Source organism: Chaetura pelagica, unplaced genomic scaffold, assembly GCF_000747805.2.
Source record: "Chaetura pelagica isolate M959 unplaced genomic scaffold, ChaPel_1.0 scaffold248, whole genome shotgun sequence".
NCBI classification, from domain to species: Eukaryota; Metazoa; Chordata; class Aves; order Apodiformes; family Apodidae; genus Chaetura; species Chaetura pelagica.
Genome location: NW_009954309.1, coordinates 2,170,275 through 2,186,126, shown reverse-complemented (window position 1 = coordinate 2,186,126; position 15,852 = coordinate 2,170,275). Strand labels below are relative to the sequence as shown.

Here is a 15,852-nt window from a genome sequence, read left to right as displayed (position 1 = left end):
GGCCCCCGGCGGCTCCAGGTGCCCGTCCCCGCCTCTCAGGTTGGCACAGCCAGGTGAAGGAGTGCCCGAGAACTTCATGCCGCGCACACCCCTTCTGCCCGGGTTTCTTGACTTTCCGGGAATCTTTAAAAATGTCCCCGAAGGAAGTCCCCGAGGGAATCCCATCTTCTCTGCCACACCATTTGATTTTATTATTTGTTATTATTTGATGCCGATAATCAGTTGCGTGGGACAAAAGCCACTTTTGGGAAGTTTGTGAATTTCACACGCCATATGACAGCATCAATCCTGCCTGTGTAGGACAGATGCCCGTGTCAGCACGATTCTCACTTTCCTGGCAACAGGGGAGATCGATTCAGCAGGTCAAACAAAGAAAGAGGAATAAAACCGACCCATTACTCTCACTAACACTCTTCCCCATCTGTATTTACATTGATTACATCCACGTGAAGCAAATCAAGTTAACATGCACCTTCTTGTAAGTGGAGCATTGACATGACTTTCTTTTTTTCCTTCCTTTTTTTTTTTTTTTTAAATTGTACCAATTGTATTTCTTTCTACAGCCAGGCAGGAATGACTTACAATAGCAGGATTTTTAGGCTGCCTAAACCATGTTTTCTGAAGACAGGAAATAAATAAGAAATGCACTTAATGAATAATACCTTGGGCATTAGGAGAAAATGGCTGTAATACATGCCTTTTGTACCTGATTATCAAAGGTTAGAACTTGGAAAGTTACTGTGCATAGCAGGTGGCTCTGCTATGTACAATTTTCCACATATTCTCTCCTACTGCTCCAGCAAATGATCAGGCTCCAGAAGCTGTGCGTTGTTGTGGTTACTTTCTTTGTAATTCCAAGTTCTATACAGCAGCAGTTGGGTCTGTAAATACCAGAAGATTTTTCTCTGAATAAATCATTCTTAAGGGAAAAAATTGCTTCCTGGAAACCAGAGCCTTAGCAGAGAGATGAGGTTCCTAAGGAGTGTCCACCCTGCTTGTTGTTTGAGCACGTCTGTGCAAAGACTGATGCTCACTTGTAAACAGAGCAAATTACTCCCAGGTTCTAAGTGCATTTCACATCCCTGCCCAGCCTCCCACTAATGGGCATCACAAAGACAACACCAGCATCACGACATGGCAGATGTTGGAAGGCATAGATACGCCTTTTATTACATACAATATTTTGAATTCTAAAAGCAACCTCTCTCTCAAGAGGAAAAACAAACACACGCCTCAGTCCCTATGTTGTGAAGCAGCACTCACTCAGCTTCTGCTGGCAGCAAGATTGGTGTGCTTGCCACATCTTAGCATCAGGCTGTTTTGGTGGGGAGGGATTTACCTTCACTGGAAACTCCACAGAGATCACTGCCTGTGTTTGGTGTGTAACCTTTATAGAGGTGCCCAAACGAAGAGGGCAGACCCTGACGATCTTAGTTTGAGTTGCACTTGGAAATCAGCACAAGAACCTGGGGCCTCTACTGCTCCTCTTTTATCTAATATCTGTATGTACCTCTAGAAACGCGAGGGGTAGGCACACAGAGTCACCTGCAGTGTGGCCCTGTGGGACTCCAGCATACTGCTGTTGTCCTGTATACTTTGTGAGCATTTATTCAGCTCTTGAAAGGGTAAGCAGATTTATCAAGGGAGTTATAACAGATCTATACAGTGTTCACAGAACCTAGTGCTCACGAACGGCGCAGCTCCAAAGCACTCCAAGTTCCTGGCACAGTTGCACAGCCCTCCAGAAACAGGGGAGAAGAGTGTTGTGCTGCTGCCAGAGGGGTTATTCCAGCTAAAATGGATGACTTTGCATTGAATTGGACTTGGAGCAGTCACATTATTTAACTGTGGCTGAGTACAGGGAGTGGAGAGCTGAGCTCTGCTACCAGACTACTGAGATTTCACAGTAACGTTTGTCTTAGTTATACATCTATATGGAGAGCAGCAGTTCTGACTTCATGTTTATTGGTAAGAACAATGGAGTGGGTTTTCTTAATGATTCTTACAGTATTTAACAAAATAAAGCTTGTTTGCAATAAATCTGAGTCAATGGGGTGCACTAAATAGGACATGGAAGAATGTTCACTAGCACAATGTCCCACTTTGTAAAGCAAAGTCAATATAATCAGTCTTCACTGCATCTCTCTTTACTACTACATTTTTTTATGCCTGAATATGACACTGTTACATGACAAGTGCTTCAGGCCTATGATGGATGGCCTCTTTCATGGATGTGACTCCCCCTGGGCTGCCAGAGCAAGTGACACAGGATAGACCTACTTGCCTTAAAGTCCCTCAGTTGGTCTTTGCAAAACCCACTGCAGCTTTTAGAGTCTTACCTCATGACGTCTTCATAGCCATTGGTATATTCATTTTGTGTCACCTGGAACACCTGGTCCAAAAGAAACACACAAAATTAAAAAAAAAAATAATTAGGAAAAGGTAGATATAGTTATATCTATTTTCTCTTGTCACAACAGTCAGCTCATTTTAAGGCATGTCCACACGTGATTTAATGGAGCAGTCAGGTTCTCTGGGAGTGAGGACGAAAGAAACTAGAGATCTGTGAGTCTGTTTGGCTCCTTATCTTGTTCTATTCACTGTCTGTTCTACTCACCCTGCTGCTGAAATGCTCAAGCATGGACCCAAAGAGAGGGTGGCAGGGAAGGAATACAGGTCTTTTTTGTTTGCCTAAAGATCCCGATTCAGTGCTTGCTGGGAGAAAAGGGAAAATTTAGTCTGGATCATATGCAGAAGCGGTCAACTTTGGAAGGAAAAAAAACAATAATCTGAAAAATGTGCTTTCTGAGGTACTTAATGTATCTGGTTTGTTCAGCTTTTACATAAAACATCCGAAGTCATTCAGGAAAGGCTCAGGGAAAAAAAAACAACAAACACCTTTCTGTGCACTGAGCCCCAGGACACAGCAGGGCTGGCAGCCATCTTCCCTTTATGGGAAAGAAGAGGTTTGTAGCTGAAAGGCCAACCCCGCGGGACCCAGGCGCATCAGCGCAAGCAGCCCGGGGAGGCGGCGGGGCAGAGCGCGGGGCTCCAGCGGCCGGCGGGGATGGGTCACCGGCACGGTGGGCTCCGCCGCCCCAGCCAGGAACACAGCTGCAAAACACCCTGCCTTCTCCTGCCGCCGCAGAAAAACCCCTTGGCCTCAGGACAGCCGGCTCGAAACGTCAGGATAAGACCCCCAGCGAAGCTTTTGCCTGTTCCTACCAGCTGGGAACACACCTCACAGCGGCTGTCTCCAAAACCCACCTACTACTATGCAATTAAGGCAGTGGAGCTGCGTTGTGTTAGGAACTGCGTCTGAAACTTATTCCTACAAACGGGGACATTCTTTTGCCTCCTGCTGAGATGCGGTATCAGCAGGTGGGAGCACAGAGGCCTGAGAAGGAGCATTTGCAGGCAGCTGGAGGCTTTTCCAGGGAGCCCTCTGCGGAAGGACGGAGGCTGCCATCTACCAACAGCCGTGGGGTGATGCACCCTGTTGGCTAAACCCATCATCTTGCTTTGGTTCAGACAGAAATGTTGATGCCTCTCTGTTGTTTCTTTCCATTTTCAAACCTTCCCCCCACCCCCCCAGTTATCTGTTTCCTCAAGGTAGAACACAAATAACTGTTACAGCATTTGAGCACACTGAATACAATAAGCTTCTAAAAGACGAGCAGATTTTATTTTTTAAACAAGCAAACAGATGCACCCCATAGTCTGCACAGAACCTGCCATGCCACGACCTAAAGCAGCAGATCTGATTTGGGATTTGCTTCCCCCTTTCAACAATTTTAGAGAGAAGCAGTTACCTTCTCGCTAGTATTTTGTGGTGTTGATGATTTTTCCAAGAACTCTTTAAAAACTCTCAAAACCCAATAATGGTAGCAACGCACAAGTGTTATTTAATACTTTTTATCAACAGAGCTCAATGTTTTTCACCAGAAAGGTGTATTTAATTATTCCCAGATATGGTAAAAGAGGCACAAAGTGAGAGCAGGCAGATAAATATCCTGACCAAAAATGAACTTCACATTTCCTATTATCTGTTCAAGTGCCTTATCTACTGCTCTGCACCTGGCAACAATGCAAACTTCTCCCTAAAGCCTGCTGAAATCCCTGGAGAGCCTTTCACCAGCTTCAGAGGTCTCAATTTGACTCAGGCTTAAATGAGAACATATCTGTACACTGCTGAGCTTGCACTGCATCATTATGAACCAGCAGGATGAGATATGAGAGTGGGGCCTGTCCCACCAAGAAAGGCCCGTGGGAGACAGCAAAGCAGACAACCAACAAGGTTTGGAGAAAGCTGCACATATGGTACCGCTCAGTAGGTTTATTTTGAAATTCAGATGGCAAGAAAAACTGAGTTTAGCAGCTGCTCTAGCCTGTACCAGAGCCAGAGCTGAGGGAAAAGGAGCAACACCAAATCCAGGTGTGCTTTGGCAGTAAAAAGGTCCATCTTCAAATTGTAGTGATGCCCAATAAAAAGCAAAATGGAAAAGAAACCCTCTGTTAAATGGCAGTAGTTCAAGTTCTTGCCCAGAGTCTGAGAAGCTGAACTATGCTGCCTTCATAACAAAGCATGAACATTTCCCCACCTGCAAGCCAAGTGTTTAAACAAAGAGTTTTAAACAAACAAAACTTTCCAGGGAGGGGGGAAGGACATCGTTTTAGAATACATCAACTTAGAAGTTGTGAATAATGATCTGTGGGCGAGACAACCATCCTCAGGAAATCCTAGCAATAGCCCTTTTTTTGCTGCCACAATACAGCTCCCACAGCTGAAGGAAAGGAACTGCTGTGGCCCAGCTGTCCACGGGTAGACAATTTGCTGCCTAGCCATGGGGACTTGCCTGGGCAAGAACACCTCCCCATTCCAGGGGATGTGCCAGCCCGGCAGCTGTGCCATTCTGCACTGCTGTTCAGGGAATGGGTCCAGGTACAGCTGATGTGTTTTTGCTGCTCTTCACCAACAGTCACTGTGCTGCAGGTGTCCCAGGCTCAGCTCCACTCCTTGCTGCTCTGCTGGCAGCCCTGAGCAGTGGCAGGAAGACCACCCTCACCTCTACTGCAGACGAGTCTCTCAACAGCTGCTCCTTCCCCCTCTACCTCCCAGGTCTGCAGGCTACAGCAGAGCTCACCCACACTGCATCTGACGTGTTTTCTAACATACAAATAGTTTCCTTGCTTCCACTTTTAGGCTTTGAGGGGGTTTTAAGCAGGAATACCCTTAACTGTTTCAGCAACAGACATGCAAATAAGCCAACAGCACAGCCAGCTGGCTCCCCTCGCTCTGCCAGTGACCTTCCCAGCACAGTCCCCATCCAGCTGCACTTGCAGTCAGCCCTGCTCAATTGTCAAGAGTCAAAACTGAACTCTCTCAGACACCTTCAGGTTTCCCTTAGCAAAATGCTAACAAGAAGCATGGGGTTTGTAGGGCTCCTTAACAGAGAACCTGCTGGCTCCATGACCCAGCACCGTGCCTGTGCACACGTATGCACACGTGCTCAAGTGCAGACACAGAGCTCGTCAGAGGCTGTTGAGCCTGAAGTGAACAGCTTTGGAATCAAAAGCAAGAGCTATGTCTACTTGAAGTCAAATAAATCAATGGATGCAGGAATCAGTTAGTGTGGGTGGATCCCATACAGGAGTACCTGTATCCTTTAGCATTCTGATTTTCTTCCCCCTCATCTCGCCATAGCTATAACAACAATCCATCTCCTGCATCTTTGTGCACAACACTTCCATCTTTGTCATCTCCTTCCAGGCACCTCCATCTTCATCACCAGCTCAGCCAGGTGCCCAGTACCTCTGTGCATGTAGGAATGAGTAGGCAATGTTACTCTGGCTGCCCTGCTGGGCACTACAGAAGAGAAGATTTGAGAAGATTATCAGAGCCACATTTCCAGCTGTCATTGGCTACATCTGGATTAATAAAGTTAGGTGTGCCAAAGAAAGGCACTAGCAACTGAAACTGGTGATGATGCTAAAGGCTTAGAGAGGTCTCAGCATGTTTCTCGACAACACCAAGTAACACTGCCTCAAACAGTTCCTGGGCACAGCCAAGAGTTAATACCAGCTAGTGACCAACCCCAACAGGCAAACTGCCTGTTGTGAAGGCTCGGAGAGTTTATTGTTACAGAGGTGACTGGGCCGTGCCAGAGAGATGGGTACCAGGAGTAAGTTTGCTGATTTGTTCAGTATAGATTCAGAACCCATTGAGCTCATCCCAGGGGCATGGGATGTAGCTGACATTGCTCTGGCTGCCTGATGGCTGAACTCATCCTGCTAGAGGACTTATCTCTAGCCTCACAAGGTGGAATCTCCCCTTTGTAAAAGTCTGTAGAGAGTTACTATATGAATAGTAAACCAGAAATTACCAAACCCCAGAAGTGAAAGTGGGTTCAACTCTACTTGACTACTTAGATGAAAAAACAGACAAAAAGAAGCTGAGAAAAGAAAAACTGGACTTTTAGAAAGCGTTTGTTTTTCAGCACTCTGGGTCATGCTTGTGCTGCCCCAGAGCATCCGGCCTAGCAGAGGGGGGCGAAGGCAATCTCTGCTGCTGCCACCATCAGCTGTGCAGCAAAAACAGCTCGGGAGAGCCTCTCACTGCTCACCAGTCTGTTAAAGCAGCTCCTTTAGCTTGAGATGCGGGAGCTTCTAGAGCAGAGTCTCTGAGAACGCCAACATCAGGGACACAGCTGGTCCTTTCCACCCGCTGCACACCTGTCCTGCCCTGCTGCCACCTGGCAGGAGACAGGCTTGTGACAGGGCTTTGTGGCTCTGCTGCCTCCTCCAAGAGCTAACCTACCCCCCGGCAGCTCTTCGCACATCCACCCCATCCATCCCATCCATCCCATCCATCCCATCCATCCCATCCATCCCGCAGCCGCACATCCACCCCATCCATCCCATCCATCCCATCCATCCCATCCATCCCATCCATCCCGCAGCCGCACATCCACCCCATCCATCCCATCCATCCCATCCATCCCATCCATCCCATCCATCCCGCAGCCGCACATCCACCCCATCCATCCCATCCATCCCATCCATCCCATCCATCCCATCCATCCCGCAGCCGCACATCCACCCCATCCATCCCATCCATCCCATCCATCCCATCCATCCCATCCATCCCGCAGCCGCACATCCACCCCATCCATCCCATCCATCCCATCCATCCCATCCATCCCATCCATCCCGCAGCCGCACATCCACCCCATCCATCCCATCCATCCCATCCATCCCATCCATCCCATCCATCCCGCAGCCGCACATCCACCCCATCCATCCCATCCATCCCATCCATCCCATCCATCCCATCCATCCCGCAGCCGCACATCCACCCCATCCATCCCATCCATCCCATCCATCCCATCCATCCCATCCATCCCGCAGCCGCACATCCACCCCATCCATCCCATCCATCCCATCCATCCCATCCATCCCATCCATCCCGCAGCCGCACATCCACCCCATCCATCCCATCCATCCCATCCATCCCATCCATCCCATCCATCCCGCAGCCGCACATCCACCCCATCCATCCCATCCATCCCATCCATCCCATCCATCCCATCCATCCCGCAGCCGCACATCCACCCCATCCATCCCATCCATCCCATCCATCCCATCCATCCCATCCATCCCATCCATCCCATCCATCCCATCCATCCCATCCATCCCATCCATCCCATCCATCCCATCCATCCCATCCATCCCATCCATCCCATCCATCCCATCCATCCCATCCATCCCATCCATCCCATCCATCCCATCCATCCCATCCATCCCATCCATCCCATCCATCCCATCCATCCCATCCATCCCGCAGCCGCACATCCACCCCATCCATCCCATCCATCCCATCCATCCCATCCATCCCATCCATCCCATCCATCCCGCAGCCGCCCGCGGCTGCACATCCTCCCATCCATCCCGCAGCCGCACATCCATCCCATCCATCCCATCCATCCCGCAGCTGCACATCCGTCCCATCCATCCCGTCCATCCCACCCACCCCGCAGCGCTGTTGTTTCCCTCCCCCGCAGGCTCCCCGCGGTTCACCCCAGCGGTTACGCAGCACGCCCCGTTTTTTAAGGGCACGGCTGTTGTCAACGGAGAGTTCAAGGAGCTGAGCCTGGATGATTTCAAGGGGAAGTACCTGGTCCTCTTCTTCTACCCCCTGGACTTGTGAGTGAAGGTTTTTCTCCTCTCGGATGGGCCTTCTGCCTGGCTGAAGGTCATCAGAAGTGCTGAAGATCATCGCTGTCTAAAGAGGCTGTTTTTACCTTATCTAGGCTAGTCTTGCAAGGCAGATGTGTCTGTTTCTAGAGCGTGACTGATAAGGTTTGGTGGCAAAAGGCCCCTGTGTGCTAACACGATGGACCTGGTGGCTGAGAGCATCTTTGAGCTGCTGGAACTGCCTCAGGAGATAGATGTGGGCTGGCAAGTCTGGTTCCTTTCACAGGCAGAGAGATCCCAGGGGTGAGGGCATTCATTGCCTTGCAGTTCAGGGTTGCATGGGGGACTCTGTCCTCTTAAGCAGCAGGGCCAGCAGAACTGCAGGAGACTGCTCCGAAGCAAAAGGTGACCAGATGGGGCTGAGCTTGACTGGGAGACTGGAATCATCAGGAGCATCCTGGGCAGTTCTGCTGACATTTAGTGTCATTGGTACATGGGGGAGAATTTAACCTGCAGTCTTTTCTGTTAGTTTCCCAAAACTCAGTCTCTAGGGTGTCTAGCAGAGACAGTTTCTCCATCTCTGCAAACAAAAATCTGACTAGAACTGAGAGCTGAAAACTGTGTGCCAGCAAGGTGGCTATGGCTGTTGTGTGGAGACTTGCTGAAGCTAATCCTGAGCAGGAAACATGGTTATAATTATCAGGCTAAAGAAAATGTGCTGCTGCACTAATGCCTAGAAACAGACACAAGAGTCTTTTCTAAAAAAATCCTCTGAAGAGACTGCAGAATCACTACAGCCTGTTCTCTCTTCCCATCCAGCACCTTCGTCTGCCCCACAGAAATCGTGGCTTTCAGCAACAAAGCAAATGAATTTCGTGATGTGAACTGTGAAGTGGTGGCAGTTTCTGTGGATTCTCATTTTTGTCATCTGGCCTGGATAAACACACCACGAAAGGTATGAGTTGAGCAGCTGTTTGGGGCTTTCTCTCTTTTGTTTTTTTCTCTCCACATGAGCTCCTGAGAAGAGTTGAATAAACAATTCTACAAACACTGATTTCAGTAGATTATCTAAAGTTATTTAACTTCTGCATTTGATGACATAATTCTGACCTCAGTCTTTGCTGTCTTTCTTGCTCTTTTTCTTAATAATTTGGTGGGTTTTTATCTTATGTTTTGCTCTTGACAGTCTTGTAGGTTACATCACATCCTTACACGTTTATCCTGAATGACAAATATTCAGGATACATGTCACTGTCCTAAGGTGCTTGTTACAGCTGATGGTTTGTGTGCACCCTCACAGAAAATGAATAGCAGCTGTTTAGTCATCATTTTTTACCAATACCTAACAATGATGGCTTCAGAATGGAAGCAGCAGAACGAGTATATTGGAGCACTTGTGTTATCAAGTGTCACTTGCTGAAATGGTTCCACTTCTGGGATAAAAACAGAGGCCCTCAGCTTTCTTCAGGGAATGGTGATGAAGACAGCCTTTGACTGGAGAGGGGCCTCTGCCAGATGTACATAAAATGCCCACTTTGATCCCACAAAGCACCCGACAGATGTGGTTAGCTGTAGAGGATCAGATGTGTCGCAGGAAGGTGCAGAAGCTCCTGTGCCATCAGTCATGACCCATGTGGTGGTGCGGGCAGCAGTCTGCAGTCCTGTTCACAGGCTGGGGTGCCTCCAGGTGCATGGCTCTGCTATTGCAGCATTTTGGGCAGGGAGGAGAGCTTGCTAGATTTCATATGGCCTGGCTGAGCTTATTGAGAGTACTGAATTTTCTGCATGCTCTGTTCAAAGCTCCAAAGGGTGACTGGGGGCTGAATCTGCTGCTTTATGCAAAAGCATAAAGCCAGTCAGGTGCTGCTCAGTGCTCACATAGCAAACACCCTGCAAGGAGTGGAAGGAATTCTGTGGTGGTGCAGATGGGAAACTGACACCCAGAGAAAGGAAGGCCTTGGTTTCTCTGACATCTGCACTCAAAGCTCTGCCTATGAGGACTCTTGCAGACAAGCGTTTGCAGGATCAGGGTCTGAGTGACTTGAGATTGCACAATGATTCACTGATGATGACAGGAATAGAAAAGCTAACAAACCCTGGGCTTGTTTCAAGGATAGAGAGCTTATCTCTCCTGCAGTTCCAGTAGGTTGCAAAATTGAACCAAATCTTGGTAAATAGTATTTAAATTGATTTGGGGGAGGGAAAAAAATTAATACATGCACTATGTAGAGAAAGTAGCAGAATTCTGACATATCTAGTATGGCTGTCAGAAGCCATATATTCTGACCATTGTCTGTTCATATTCTGCAGATTTGTTTTCCTTTCCCCACCATGTTCATCTTGTTTGATTTTGAACACTTAAAATATGCAGTAGAAATTTTTGTGTTCAAAGCTTCTGAATAGCATACAAGGGAAATCCTGAACATGTATGCCTGTTGTCATAGGTAGTCTTTTACCACCAAAACAAGGAATTATAAAATCCTCAGCGCAAAAGGAGTTTTCATTTTCTGAAGAAATGGAATGTTTCTGACTACTTTAACCAACCAACCAAAACCAACCAAACAGCAAAACCATTACACCCCCTTCCCACAATGGTTCCTTTCACAGAGCAAATTGCATGAATGTGTTTTGTTGTCAATGTACCTTCAAGAGCACTGAGCCCAGCGACTCAAGGATAATCCTAAAAAGCATTTTGTAACAAAATGGCATCTTGCTCTTTTTTTTCTAGAGTGGCGGTTTGGGAAAAATGAATATTCCAGTTCTGTCAGACCTCACAAAACAAATCTCCCGTGCTTATGGTGTGCTGCTGGAAGAACCTGGCATAGCACTGAGGTAATGGATGATTGCCAGTGACTCTGTTACCACACAGCCCAGCCTAAGGCAGCGTCACAGAGCTGTCCCCTCCTCCAGGGGAAACTGCACACGGACCAAAGTGAAGGCTGCAAGGTGTCACTTGTTCTGCAGAACTTCTGCTGGATCCCACCCTAGGAGAAGGGCACGTGGCCATTGTGGCCGTTCAGTTGAGAATGGTTCTAGCCCTTTCTGAAAATACATGCAGGGGAATGGCAGCTGTGATGTTCTTGGGGGGGAGGGACCTCTGTGTGACTGAGGAAAACAAGGAGTAGGATAGAAAAGTTTTTACATTTTTTTCCATAAAAAAAATTTAGGTTTGTCCTTTTTGTTTTTTCCCATTCTTCTGAAGGAAGAGATGGGGGAGGGACCTCTGTGTGACTGAGGAAAACGAGGAGGATAGAAAAGTTTTTACATTTTTTTTCCACAATTTAGGTCTGTCCCTTTCCCCCCCCCATTCTTCTGAAGGAAGAGACTGCCTTAACTTCTGTGTGAGAAGTTTCTAAAGCAGTAGTCCTAGAGGCCACTACCGTCAGTCCCACAATTACCTAGAATAAAAATATTGACATTTCCTTCTCCACCATGGGAATACTTATTAAAAGCAAACAGTGGTCCTTCTGAGCCACTGGATTGGGCAGGAGTCTTCTGGAGACTTTCAGTTCCTGATCTCTTCGGATCAGGAACTTCTGACCTTTGTTGACAAATGAAGTTAATTAGTATGGTAAGACTGGGACTTTGGTTTTCACAAATGTCTGTATGCAACAGGATTTAATTTAGTAGCTTAATGTGTAAGGAACTCTTCACTCTCAGTACCTTTGGATTTTCATATCAAAAAGGCATGGGAAGGATGCCAGCTATCAGCTTGGAAATACAGGTGGAATTAGAACTTCTACCTTTGTTAGACACCTGTCTCAATTTAACAGTCTTGAGGTATAGTTGGTAACTTCACAATACCATACCAGGGGACTGGTTCTTGGCTTTTGATCAGCACACTAACAATCAATCAATCAATCAGTTGCTGCTCCTAACTCTGACACGTACATCTAAGAATAACTGCCTCGCTGAAATAATTCAATCCAGTTTCTTGTGTTTGGTCTCGGGACGTGATTTGCATTCCCTGAATTCTTGCTCAATTACAGAGGTCTCTTCATCATTGATCCAAATGGGATCATCAAGCATCTAAGTGTCAATGATCTCCCCGTGGGTCGTAGTGTGGAAGAGACCCTCCGCCTGGTGAAGGCATTCCAGTTTGTGGAAACACATGGAGAGGTTTGCCCAGCAAACTGGACTCCCAACTCCCCTACAGTAAGTCTCTGCTAAATACCACTTCTCTAAATATAGACACTGGCATGTTTGCACATGTCTGAAGGGCTGAGAACCACTTCAATGTGAGGTGCTTGACTTAAATCTCTGCCTTGCTTGATACTTAGCAGGGAAAATGTGTTGTACACTTAAAATCTGCAAGTGGGAGCTTGTACATCATTGCAGCTTTCATCTTTCAACCAGGTGCAAAACCAGAAATAACCTATTGTTTTTATAAAGTATGCTTGGATTTTCATAAAGTGTCAAACCTGTAATGTTTTTAATCTTAGTTGTAGCATGTAATAATTAATTTTTCTTTTTTTGACAGATCAAACCAAGCCCAGAAGGTTCTAAAGAATATTTTGAGAAAGTGCATAAATAAACACTCAAATATGTGGACAAAACTCTTAGTTTCCGTACACTGAAGACATTAGGAAAGAAGCTGTGATTATGAAAATAATAAAAGTTCATATTTTCTGATGCCTAAAAAGAAAATAAATGTTGAAATATTTACTGCTGCCCCTGTCCTGTTTTAAAAAGAAGGCTAAAAGCTAAGACTTTTTTCTCCCCTTTCCAAACTCAGTTTCATGAATTTCTGTGACCACTAGTTTTCTTCCTGAGTATGACAAGTACACAAAATACAGTTGTATTCTACTGGCTGTTTCCTCTTCCTTTAACCAATTTTTGGACTGGAAAGTGTCCTGCTTTTTGTTTTGGTTTTTAATGGGAAATTCTCTAACAAGAGTTTTGTAACAATGGGTACAACACAGAAAACAGAATTTCAATACATGGCTTTTTTTTTAATGAATGTTGCAGAGGACGAGATGAATGTAACAAGAAAAAATTAAGAAAATAATCCCCTTTTTTTTTCTGTGTAAATGCACTATAACTTGTAATGAATCTAAGAATGTGCCATTTTAATCCTGCATATAGTCAAAGATGCAGCGCAGCTTCAAGGGAGCATGGACAAGCATGAAGAGCTTTCATTCTGCTTGGGAAAGGGTAAAAACCTGAACCCCAGTAGTGTACTTACTGGAGCTTCATGACAGTCTTCAGTCACTTAAAGCATTGCTTACTTGCTTGAATCTGTCTCCAGGAAAAACTTAAGAGGTGAAATGTACTGCTTGAAAACACTGTGGCATTTCTCTGGCTATAATAATAAACCTGAACATTGACTATAAGCAGGTGTGTTGCTTTGCTTTTCTTTCCCTTTATGCTCAAAGATTCCTGTTTCTCTTGAAGGAGTTGGGTAAGTTGTGTTGCCTTAGCAAGTCCTGTCTATACCACTGTTCCCAGCAAGCAGCTCTCAGCCAGCACTGCCCTTCTGTGTGCCCTGTGGTGAGGGGGCCATCAACAGTGGGTAGCAGGTGTGCTCAGTAAAACAATCTTCCTTTTGAGCAGGGAAAAGGAGTTAAAATAGGAGCACGAGGGAACCACCTGGGGAAGGTGGGTGCTGTGTCCTCAGTTTGCTTTGCAGCAGGTGTCAGTGTTGCAGTGGCAGTGAAAGGAGGGGAAAACGAGCCCGGTGGGTGGTGCTGGATGATGCTCCAGGTGTCAGCACTTCCAACTCTCTTTCCAGTCCCAAGTGTTTTAGTTCAGCTTTGAGTAAATCCACTACCAGCCGTGGCATTTTTCCGATCAGCCTGATCTCCGGGACCTACGATACGTGAGGTTATCCCCTGGGCAGCTGGGTGATGTAGAACAACGCGTTGGTGGTGCTGCTGGCAGCTCTTCCCGCCCGCGGCCCCACAGGGCAGGCTCCGCAGCCACCGTCCTCGGCCCTGCCTTCCCGGCTGGCACACAGGGGGGAAAACTGCCGGGAAAATGGTCGATCGGACCTTTCCTAAGCGTGACCTGCTTTCCAAGGCTCGGCGGGCTGTGCTGAGGGTGCTGTGGGGCTGCGGGCACCAAGGCCTGCTCTCCCCACAGCCCAGCAGGGCCTGCATCGCCTCAGGCCCCGGCCCGGCCCGGCCCGGCCCGGCGCGGCCCCGCGCTGCCTGCCTGCCTCCCTGCCTGCCTGCCTCCCTGCCTGCCTCCCTCCCTGCCTGCCTCCCTGCCTGCCTGCCTCCCTGCCTGCCTGCCTCCCTGCCTGCCTCCCTCCCTGCCTGCCTCCCTGCCTGCCTGCCTCCCTGCCTGCCTGCCTCCCTGCCTGCCTCCCTCCCTGCCTGCCTCCCTGCCTGCCTGCCTCCCTGCCTGCCTGCCTCCCTGCCTGCCTCCCTGCCTGCCTCCCTCCCTGCCTGCCTCCCTCCCTGCCTGCCTCCCTCCCTGCCTGCCTCCCTCCCTGCCTGCCTCCCTCCCTGCCTGCCTCCCTCCCTGCCTGCCTGCCTCCCTGCCTCCCTCCCTCCCTGCCTCCCTCCCTGCCTGCCTGCCTCCCTGCCAGCTGCCCCTCACATCCCCGTGTCTGCTTCAGTCCTTCTTGCAGAGGTTCCTGCTCTGGGCCGACGTCCTGGATCCCTCGCTGCTGCTCAAGTCCGCGGTGAGTAGCGCCCTGGGGACACCCCCCTTTGCTCCTGTCAGGGGTGGCAGGAAGAAACAGCACAGACTGTGAAAGCTGTCTGGCAGATCAGTGTGCTAAGGGAATATTCATGTTTAATTTCATGTATTACCTTTTGAGGGAAAGCTCCATTAAAGCAAAGTAACACTCAAGACGCGTGTACATGAGGTATTTCCTTGTCACTTGCAGAGTTAGTGTGTTGTGTGTACCTTTTATCTACATATACGTACATATATTGTATGAATATGTATCTCTACGTGTATTTACCTGTGCAAGTAATATAATTTAGTAAATGTACATTATACACACACACACACATATATATAAAAACATCGAGTAGAAAATTTTATAGTACCTTCAGGGATTTGGATATCTGGGATTAGTTCATGCCTCCTTGAGTTGCACTGTTGGAAACAGAGATGTGCCTGTTGAAGAAAAGTCAAATCATCTCATCAATGCTCCTGAGAGGCAGCTTTTTATGTAGACTATGGGTAACTACTACAGTTTTATTCTCTTTGTTCAGGTGCACATTTTTTCCATAAGTGTAAGCCACGCTTAAAAGGGGGACTGTACAGTGCAAAACTTGTTCACACATTTGTGAAGGTGCAGGAACATCTAGTGATGTTGTGAATAATTTCTGGTAATTTTAAAAGTCTGGTTAAGAATTTCATTTTAAGGTAGTCAGCTGTTTACTTGTGGGGGTACCAGGTGGTTGTTTTAGCAGCAGATCTTCGAAAAGGATAACTTTAAGCACAAGAAAAACACTCTGTGTTTCAGTGAGGTTTTTTCTGTACTTCAAGTTCAAGTGCATTTGTGTAACGTGTTGAGGGATTGATAGTTGAAGGGACCAAGAGAATCTGAGTAATCTAAAAGTTTTTGTGAAATGCACATTTTGTGAACTAGTTGTGTGTTGAGGTGTGTTTGCTTTAACTGCTTTGGTGAAGGACAAGTGCATTAGTTTGACATTCTAGGTTTTATTTAATGTGGCTTGTAACTGATCTCTGGCACTGTAG

General features: G+C 47.4%; 1 protein-coding gene across 1 annotated transcript in view; it reads left to right on the top strand.

The window, feature by feature from the left end:
• PRDX3 (peroxiredoxin 3) overlaps positions 1 to 12,826 on the top strand; it is a 76,164-nt gene extending 63,338 nt beyond the window's left edge. Inside the window, exons 2-6 of the mRNA XM_010003987.1 lie at positions 7,991 to 8,202; positions 9,013 to 9,148; positions 10,922 to 11,025; positions 12,183 to 12,348; positions 12,674 to 12,826. Of these exons, the coding sequence (XP_010002289.1) occupies positions 7,991 to 8,202; positions 9,013 to 9,148; positions 10,922 to 11,025; positions 12,183 to 12,348; positions 12,674 to 12,727 (672 nt within the window). The 3' untranslated portion in view covers positions 12,728 to 12,826. The remainder of the gene's footprint in view (positions 1 to 7,990; positions 8,203 to 9,012; positions 9,149 to 10,921; positions 11,026 to 12,182; positions 12,349 to 12,673) is intronic.
• Positions 12,827 to 15,852: the final 3,026 nt, after the last annotated feature.